This window comes from Electrophorus electricus, chromosome 23 (genome assembly GCF_041902795.1).
Source record: "Electrophorus electricus isolate QZ-2024a chromosome 23, ASM4190279v1, whole genome shotgun sequence".
Lineage (NCBI taxonomy): Eukaryota > Metazoa > Chordata > Actinopteri > Gymnotiformes > Gymnotidae > Electrophorus > Electrophorus electricus.
The window spans coordinates 762,185-772,500 of NC_137519.1; the positions used below are offsets into that span (position 1 = coordinate 762,185).

The 10,316-nt window shown below is 39.8% G+C and overlaps 2 protein-coding genes across 3 annotated transcripts in view; one reads left to right on the forward strand and one right to left on the reverse strand.

The window, feature by feature from the left end:
* Positions 1 to 2,304, forward strand: hrh3 (histamine receptor H3). The gene is made up of 3 exons (XM_027028284.3): positions 1 to 499; positions 584 to 750; positions 1,056 to 2,304. Exons 1-3 carry the CDS (start codon positions 91 to 93, stop codon positions 1,965 to 1,967), a joined length of 1,488 nt encoding a protein of 495 aa, XP_026884085.2. The 5' UTR covers positions 1 to 90; the 3' UTR covers positions 1,968 to 2,304.
* Positions 2,305 to 4,080: 1,776 nt separating this feature from the next.
* vps35 (VPS35 retromer complex component) overlaps positions 4,081 to 10,316 on the reverse strand; it is a 39,680-nt gene continuing 33,444 nt past the window's right edge. For both annotated transcript variants that reach the window (XM_035520748.2, XM_035520749.2), the window contains exon 17: positions 4,081 to 5,276. In XM_035520748.2, coding sequence (XP_035376641.1) covers positions 5,097 to 5,276 — 180 coding nt within the window. In that variant the 3' untranslated portion in view covers positions 4,081 to 5,096. The remainder of the gene's footprint in view (positions 5,277 to 10,316) is intronic.

Sequence of the window (10,316 nt, forward strand, 5' to 3'; positions counted from 1 at the left end):
CCAATAAACGCGCTGCACTGCCTCCCGCTATAAAGCTCGGTTTTCTGCTTGTGCCTTCAGTTCTGCTTTATCATAAGCACTAATCCATATATGTCGCTGCAGCCTTTACGCACGGTCAACGTGCGTAACTGGTGGCAGACGGGAGACAGCAGCGCAAACATGCAATCTTCATTATTAGCAATGGGACGCAGCTTTGGGGTACCCACTCCAGTTTCCTCCGCCTGGAAATCAGGGTATCCACAGCTGTCTAATTGGTCCGTGCAAGACAGAGATAACGGAACGCCTCTTGGTGAGCTGGAAACGTTCGACAACCGGCGTGCGCAATATGGACAGTTTTCTCAAACAACATCTGTATTTTTGACCGTGCTTATGACACTCTTAGTCTTCGCAACAGTTCTTGGCAATGCGCTTGTCATTTTGGCCTTTGTAGTAGAAAAAAGTTTGCGCACCCAAGGCAACTTTTTCTTTTTAAATTTGGCCATAGCGGATTTTCTGGTCGGTAAGTGATTTTTATGATCCTTAGAATAAGATTGCTATTTATAGAGGTATGTTGTGTAATAGTGAATGCACATGTGCCTGCTAGGAGGGTTTTGCATCCCAGTGTACATTCCCTATGTGTTGACGGGGGAATGGAGACTAGGCAGAGGTCTCTGTAAACTCTGGCTGGTGGTGGATTACATGCTATGCACAGCCTCGGTCTTTAACATCGTTCTCATCAGCTTCGACAGGTTTCTGTCCGTCACAAGAGCGGTAAGTACACTCCAAGGCATAAAATCAATAAATGCGCTTATTGTGGCTCCATTTCACAGATCCGTTTTCAAACCGTAACTATAAAACTGCGGACAAGAAAAATTATGCAATTGTCCCCTTCACACGAGTGTGAAAATGCACATAGAAATAGCATGATTAATCTCAGATCGTAATCTGGGGGAAAAAAAAACAGTCCACGATGAATAACTTTTTTTCCAGTGTAAACAAATACGCTTAAAGACGACCACATTCATAAATAATTTGTAGTATGTAAGTATTTAAATCAAAATACTTCTCTATTGCAGGTTAGTTACCGCTGCCAAAAAGGCGTAACTCGTGAGGCTGTTTTGAAGATGCTGTGCGTTTGGCTCGCAGCTTTCCTGCTCTACGGGCCAGCGATTATCAGCTGGGAGCATATCGCCGGACGAAGCGTGGTACCAAACGGAGAGTGCTATGCAGAGTTCTATTTCAACTGGTACTTTCTGATGACTGCTTCCACTGTTGAGTTTTTCACGCCTTTCATAAGTGTCACATATTTCAACCTTAGCATTTACATCAACATTCGCAACCGGTGTGTAGTGAGAGAGGAGCAGTCGACCTGTGTGCGCGTCCGGAGTTGTGAGGTGAAGCCGTTCGGAGCGCCGGACGTGCAACGCGTTTTCTTCGTAAGGCCAGCCGAAGCAAGCAGCGTTGTAGATATACATTCAAGATCTAAGTGCTGTCGATTATCCAACGGCAAAATTTCATCAACTGAGGCAGACAACCCCGGCCGGCTGAACCGAAGGATCAGCGCTATACCGGACCTTTCACCGCTGCAGGTTGGGGACATAGTGCATACCACCAACGAGACACGACTACACTACGCGGATCATCCGTGTGGCGTGCATCGAAACCGTCACGACATGTCCACCACCCTGGCCAACCGCTTTCGCCTTTCCAGGGACAAGAAAGTAGCAAAGTCTCTGGCGGTAATAGTCTGCGTGTTTGGTCTGTGCTGGGCCCCATACACACTGCTAATGATAATCCGCGCGGCATGTCACGGACAGTGCGTACAGCACTATTTGTACGAGATATCATTTTGGCTTCTGTGGGTTAACTCCTCCATCAATCCTGTCCTGTATCCTCTATGCCACACCAGCTTCAGAAGAGCGTTCAGCAAATTACTCTGCCCGAGTAAAATAAAAATCCAACCCCATTACGTGGATCAAAAATACTAACAGGCAGTCAAACAAGACGGAGCTCTGTGAGGTGTTCATTTTTGACTTTTGCGCAACGATGTTTACTTATCTCTTCTCAGTATTTGATTTGTGGAAACGCTGTTTATTTTCGTCAGTTTTGTGAACTTGAAAAACAGTCGTAAAATGTAATCTTTGACTTTGTGTACGTTTAACATGTTTTTTTTTTCTTTCTTATATCTCGTCAAATGTTACCGCGTCCTTCTGTCTTGTAGCCTGGCAAATTGATACACAGTTTCCAGAAAATGTGTATTTTCTCAACTAATTTTAAGAAAGGTGGTGAGTGTTTATATGACGATATAAAGTCTTTAGGATCAAATCATGTGTAGCTAATCTTTTTTTTTATATATATTTAAAAAAAAAAACAAGTTAGATTGAGCAGTGCAGTAAGGTCTAGGCACGGGTCTGGTTTAAGTGCATATCTGAAGTGCAGGTCTGCATAACGGTCAGCGACTTTAGGAACAGCTGCCTTTCAAACGTCTCGTACAATGTCCACAGAGAGTGCAAAATACAATTCAGATACTATGACAATGCGTTCAGGTCTCCTTTTTTTAAAAATTAAAACCTGATAATGACCTTGAAAATGACCAGACAAAAATGAAAACAGGACTGGAGCCTATTTGTACTTATTGGAGAACCAATGCAGTATTCTATACCATGTTTCTCAGGGAACAGTCTTCAAGAATTAACCCACTTTCATGTTTAACGTATGGGATTAAGCAATGAGGAGCTCTTGCACCAGCTCCCCCTCCCAAGTACATAAAAGGTTATACCAGAGGGGCAACAAAACCCCATGCCATCCTTTCAGTGCTCTAAAACTGCTAATTGCAGCTCGACTCTTCTCTTTGGTTACAAAATGTTTCTAAATGGCAGATACGGAATGAAGCCTAAAGCCTGAGTTTTTGCTGAAACTGGGTTAAAGTTCTGTGGTTATCTTTGAGGCTTCCACTTCTGACTGCTGCTGTGATGTTGCTGTTAACAACTCATTATTGTTCATTTGCAATATTGATTTTTTTTCATGTCATGTCCTAAGCAGAAAGCTGTTGGGAGTTGTGCTCAGGCTTAATGTATAGATCCAGATTTAAAATAGTGATTCATGCCCTTTGTCAGATGGCATTTCCTTGTCTTGTTTACAACCCCCCCCCCCCCCCCCCATCCCATTGTAGACAGCTCCAAAAGGCAAAGTGCAAAGTAGTTTCCCTGGCAACAAGCAACCACAGTACAAGCACCCAGAAATGCATGACTCACTCGTTTATGCAAGGTTGCTTGCTCACAAAGTCTCTAAACTGTTGCACATACATCAGTTACTAGAAGTTAAAATACAGGCCAAGTAGATACGTAAACCCACTGTGTTCATATCCAATCTCTTAGGAATTCAGGTTTGCTGCAAGTTTTCAGTGCATACATCTTTAGTTTTTTGTATAGTTTCTTGTAGAAATTGCCTGATTGGTTAATACAGTAAGACCCTGTTTAAATTTTCAGTTGCTAAATACAGAGCCCATGTTAGTCATTGAAATGTCTTTTTTTGTGTGTGTGCAGTGTAGCTATTTTAGTGATGTTTATCAAGAGGTAAAGTCACTTTAGTCACAGCGTTCTAAAAAAAAAAAAAACCAAACAGTTGCAGTATCTCCATGCTTAAAGAAAGAAAGGCACACAGGGTTTGGGGGACATGGACACATGGTCATTTATGTAAAGCGCCATAGTGTCGGTGTCTGTGTATGTCAGCACTAACAGCGCGCCTTGTGGTGAATTTTATTTTTAACCTAAACGTGTGTGCTTAGAAAAAAAAACAAAACACACACACACACACACAGCAAGAAAATAATTATGAAGCAATTATTAACCATGGACTCTCTATTAAAGGTCAGGAAGGAAAAAGAGGAAAGATGCACCTAACTTCAATGACCCACCCTCAAAGCAGGAGTCCTGTAGTGCCAGCCCATCACCCACAGCCCCATTAACTCATTACACATCACCCACAGCCCCATTAACTCACAAATATTAATAAGATCTACCTCAAAATACAAAATCAAGTTTTCATTATGGAAGAAAAAACTATGCTACTTTCTTCTTAAAAAAATTGTGCAAAGAAACATGGGGTTAATATTTTATTTGTGCAAATGTCATGAAATCAATGATATTTATTCTGTTTTAGCTGATTTACAATTAGATTATACATATAATATATGGAAGGAGAAGTAAACATGATTTGAAAAGAAAGTAACGAGTAACGAGAGGTGGTTTTCCTTTTTTAAAGACTGGCAGTCAGACACACTTCTTTTAACCCACACATTCTCACGTCTGCCTTCACTCTGTGTAAAACCCAATGTGCCTAGTATTTGAAAAAACTTGCCATTTAACATTCTACTCCAGCATAGTCTCTACAAAAATAAACATTGCCACAGAAATGAAGTGTACAAAAGCATAGGTAGAGAGCGTGAGAGTGTGAGAGAGAGGGCAATAAAAAACAGTTACACAGATGCAGGTCTCTTAACCAAACAAAGACGCAGCCAGTATTGACTGCAGAGTGGACACAGTGCATCACAGGCTAACTGGACATGTTTTCACACAGTAACACACGGCTCACATTAAAGCAAAAACAGCTTCGGTGATGTCTGGGTTTATCTGCGCCCCTTTTCTCTTCCAGACAAGGATGACAAGGACACTCTGAGAAAACCTTGAGAAAAGGGGCTGCAAAGCAAAGACTATGCCACACACTCAAGATAGTACAACGGAATGACTGACAAATTTGACGAGAGACAGAGGGGGGGAAAAATTATAACCAGAGAGATAAACATACAGATGACAGACAGGGTTGAATTTAATTCCCCCAGGCTGGAAACCCCCGGTGCAGGTATTGTTGTATATACATACCATCTCTCTCTGTGTGAGTGTGTATACACAAACAAATGGAGAATGTGTGTATGTGTGCACACTTGTGTATGTATATGTGTGTATATATATATATATATATATATATATATATATATATATATATATATATATGTGTGTGTGTGTGTGTGTGTGTGTGTGTGTGTGTGTGTGTGTGCGTGTGTGTGCGTGTGTGTGCGTGTGTGTGCGTGTGTGTGCGCGCGTGCGCATATACACATCCTACAGCACAAGCCCCTCGTACGCAGGTCCCTCGGACTCCGGTGACTCTCTCTGCAGACGCAGGTGCTCCAGTGTGTTGTGGAAGTGTTTATTTATCTGCTCAGTTTCCTCACTGGCCTCCAGGTTGGGCAGGTCTTCACGGATCTTCTGAATCAGTTGATTCAGAACCTGAACTGTCACCTGTAGAATGAACACACACAGAGATTAAATGTATCTATTGACACAATGTATCTATTTTTGTCCCATTTCCTAGCAACGTTATACTGTAAAATGAAATAAATGTGTCTAAAAAAATATTTACATGTGCAAAAGATCAAATCAAACCCAAATCAATCCAAGAAGGATTTCCACAAGATTTGGTTAATCTCTGCTTGTCTTAACCAGGACTCAAGCTATTAAAGACAAGTGCAGCTTGATTTGAATTTAATCAAGTGCAGATTTTCATGTACAGATTCTCTCACAGCCTTTAATAACACAAAATAACTCACAGCCTTTAATAACCCTCAGCTCAGTAGGGTTCGGGAGCTCATTCTTCAGGATTACAGGTGGTGTCACCTCCAACATTTTCTCACATTTGCAATACTGCTGCTGCCTAAGGCTCTTCAAAGCCCTCTGATGTCTTCTCTACACATATAGCTGTGTAGCCTTCCAATACCATCCAATACCTTCATGAAGTTTGCCGATGACATTGTGGTGGTAGGCTTAATGAGATGATGCTGAGGTGGCCTATATGGTTGAAGTGGAGAGGGTGTCCCAGTGGCTCCAGACAAACAATCTATTATTTATTTACAATAAAGTGCTATAAAAAACAGAAAAGTAGGCTACTTACATTATTGATGCTAGAACTCCTATAACGCCAGCTAGCATAAAGAATGCTAGCGGACATCAGGTCATACTCATGTGGTTGCATATTTTCAAGATGTGCCCTCAGGTAACTAGTGCTGGTTGGTTAACTGTACATTACATACAATTTTACTGTAAGGTTCCACAATTTGTCAGTTGACTAGCCCCAGTAGTACAGATGCACATGAGAACTCAATTAAAAATTAATTTTCACAATTGATTGTCTGGGTTTTAAACAATTAGATCATATAAGAATACTGGATATATTTAGCATATTGTTTGAAAACAGTAGTACATACAGCATCCTCACTAGGCACACTGCTAAACGGTACAGTAACTGCAGCACCCTGCAGAGGGCAGTGAGTTCTGATGAACTCTAACCTTAAACTTAATCCTAAATGAAATCCTAACCCTAAACTTAACCCTAACACTAAACTAACCCTAACCTTAACCTAACCCAACCCTAAACCTAACCCTAAAACAAACCTTACCCTAAGCTTAAATCTAACCTAACCCTAAGACTAAACTTAACCCTAACCCTAACAGAACCCTAACCCTAACCTAACCCTAAACTTAACCCTAACTAACCATCTTACTTGACACCTACACCAGCTAGTGCAGAAATATAATAAGAAAAAGAACCCCCCCACACACACCAACAACAACACCTGCTTAGATAGCTGCAATCTAGAAAGCACCTAAGGAGAAGCTTCTTCCATTAAACCCATGACCTCATCTTCCAGCTTCTCTGCATACACACATTTAAAGTTAACATTTTCAGCATTTCTCAGTGTAACAGTATGTATGCTCCCTGGTTTGCATTTAATGTTAATGTTAATTACTGTCTACTACCCCCCAGGTCCCTACTAAGAGTTCCTGCAAGACTTCTTATCAAGAATAGTACTATCAACTTACAAGACAATTATCACTGGTGATTTCAATATTCATGATTCTTTTAAAATAAACATTTAATCAATTGTTGATTCCATGGTTATGACTCAGAATGTAGTGGGGCCTACGCATAATTGTAACCACACTTTAGACCTAATCCTCTCTCATGGTATTGACAGACAGTTTTACAATACTCCCTCAAAGTGAGACAATATCTGACCACTTCCTTATAGAATATGAAGTGTATTTGAACCATGCTATTCACCCGTTATCAAAAATAAACAAATGATTACATCTGCTCCTGTAGCTGGGTTTATTGGCACCAGACTTGAACATCGATCTAACTGTAGCTCCAGAAGGGCTTGAGTGTGTAACCAGGCATGTTGAACTCTTTCCATATAACTTTAGATAAGGTTGCATCATCTTGACCAAAAATAATGAGTAAGAAGATAATGGATCCCTGGTATGTGCATCACGGAACAAAAATGTCAAAATAATGGAGGTAAGTAGTATGTGCATCACGGAACAAAAATGTCAAAATAATGGAGGTAAGTAATTAAAGTGGCATGGAAAAATAGCCTTATTGAATATAAGCATGCCCTCACTGAGGCAAAATCACTACATCAGCTCTAATAGAAAAACAAACAAGCCAAGATTCCTATTTAATACTGTATCAAAACTAACTAGGAATTATACTTCAGTCCCTAATACCTCAGGAAGGCAGCAGTAATAAGATTTTTGAAGATTTTTAATGACAAGATGGGAAATATCAGAGAAACAATTGTGTTTTCTTAGATTCTGTTACCCCATTGAATTCTCAGGACATTTTCCCTGTTTCTACCCATTTTCTTAATTTCACTTTCAAAGATTTTTACTTATTAGCATGACACCCATGTTTCATATCAAAATGTTCAGACCATCTCAGCTCTCTTCCTAATGAGGTACCATTAGGTATCAAATATTTCATGTGATAAACATACCTTTACTCATGAACCATTTGTTTTGATGTTTGAAATAAGTTTACCAAAGTGTTTGGTTCAAAAAAGGACTGAAATATATGAATAAAGTAGCATAGAAATGTGTAATAAATGTCCAAAATAACTATTTTACAATTGTTCTCTGAGTAAAGTGTGGTCTATCACTCATTAAATCTCAGATAGACTGAAATAAAACGTGACTGAACAACGATTTTATTTTACATATCAAGCTTCGTGTGCGCAAGTGAAATCTGAGCATTACAACTAAAGCCAAAAAAAGGGCAAAAAACTGAAAAGTCTCAGCTGCACAGAACAATGATCAGTATGGCCAAAACATATCTATTAATCTATACTAAACTACCATACTTTTACACAAAAAACTCTACAACAAAGTAAACATTTACTAATGGACATTTATTATTGGACAGTCGAGTTTGTCAAAAGTCATTGTATTAAAAATCAATTTCATGAATTTTGGATTGTTAATTAGATAGTAGCAGATATCATGCCTAAACATGACTGTGGCCAAGTCCTCTGTTGTAACGATATTGTAAAATGACCTTTATTTAGGCATCAATCTCTTTCATTTTCTCATTCCTCTTCATCAAAGGAATCAAACCCCTCATTGTTTAGTGGTTAATTTCACAGAGATAGACACTCAAATTCAGCAATCACACGGTGATTAAATGGATAAGACCTGAATGACACGAATACGCAAATCATGGGGTTAGAAGCAGATGGCATGCATCTTAACTTATATAACCTCTCGGGGGCTTTTTATTCTATTACTATCGACAAAACTGAAATGTTAGATTTCACAGATTCCGGAAATATTTGAACCATATTTGCATGCTGTCTTATTGCAAAGATATTAATAAAAATATTGCAAAATATCAACACTGACACACCAGCATCTGTATTGACCACAAAGGGTTAACATCTCTTTTCTTATATTTTTAGATCTTAATTCTGCCTTCAACACCATCAACCACAACATCTTACTGGATAGGCAGAAACACTCACTGGCATTAGAGGTCAAGCACTCTCTTGCTTTAAATCTTGTCTGACAAAACACTATTAATTTGTCCTTGTACACAATGAATGCTCTTAGCTCGCAAAAGTAAGCTTTTGTGTCCCACAAGGGTCAGTACTGGGTCCCATATTATTCTCATTATATATGCTACAATTAGGCACAATTATTCATGAGCATGGCATTAGCTTCCATTGTTACGTGGATGATATTCAGTTGTATACATCCTCAAATCCTGACGATGCCCATACTATTAACAAAATTGAGAACTTTGTAGAGGAAATAAACAACAGGATGCTGATTAATTTTCTTGCAATAAGTGCCTCGAAGTCCCTAAAATTAGTAATACAGCAGGACGGACCGCATTCTCCTATAAAGCCCCTCAGTTATAGAAAAACCTTCCAGCATCAATCTGAGACTCAGAAACTCCAAATTTGTAAATGTAGGCTCAAGAATTTCTTATTTTCTAAAGCTTTCAGTCAGCCTTCTGCATATAAAGTTTCAGAGCCTGGAGTCTCCGACCATAGCTTTCTTGTAATCCAAGATGTTGATGCTGCCGTCCAGCCACCTCATGCTTTCACTAGTTTGTGGTGATGATCTGGATGGAATGCAACCTCAACGAGCCCTCAGCACTGTGGTCATTAGAAAATGTTCTGGTTTCGCCAGCCAACACACCCACGTCACCAGCCAATGTGCCCACACTGCCATCTCAGAAACAGCCCACCCACCCTAAACCCAATGGAGTAACTGAAGCTCCACATCTACACTGAAGTGTATTAAATAGAAACAAACACAACCATCAACACAGACTCCATGTTTACACCATCCTATTTATGATGTACATTATATCTGAAGTCCAAAAGATCAAAAATGTTCAGTGTTTTTAGTCTTTAATTTTCTTAGTTTTCTCAGAAGGCTGGGATCTTAAGCCGGTAAGGTCTGGTTCTCAGCCCTGTGGGACACAGTATTATGCTTGTAATGAGAGTCAGTCTGCAGAAAACCACACCGTGGGTGTAGGGGAGGATGCTTGTGTTTGGGCATGCTTGTGTCTGTCAGTCAATCAAACAGACAGTCAATCAGACAGACAATCAGACAGTGAGGCAGACAGAGCAGACAGTAGTTATCTGACTTTGACTGCACCTCCTCTGAATGAATTCTGAAATGTTAATGGTGAGGGTGCACAACGGTAAAAAAAAAAAGTGATGGGATAAAAATATTCTGATACAATTAGTGGTGGCAAAGACACACACACACACACACACACACACACACACACACACACACACACGAGTATGAAGCACATAGAGGACATCACACACACATACGAGCATGAAGCAGAGCAGAAATGCAGCTCTTACTCATCAGTCAAAATCTAAGAAAACTGATCTGGGAACAGATTTCCCTAAATAAATGTAAATGTACAGGAAAGCAATAAAAGTCCAAAAAAGGAAATAAAAACGAACTAAAGAAACAGAAATG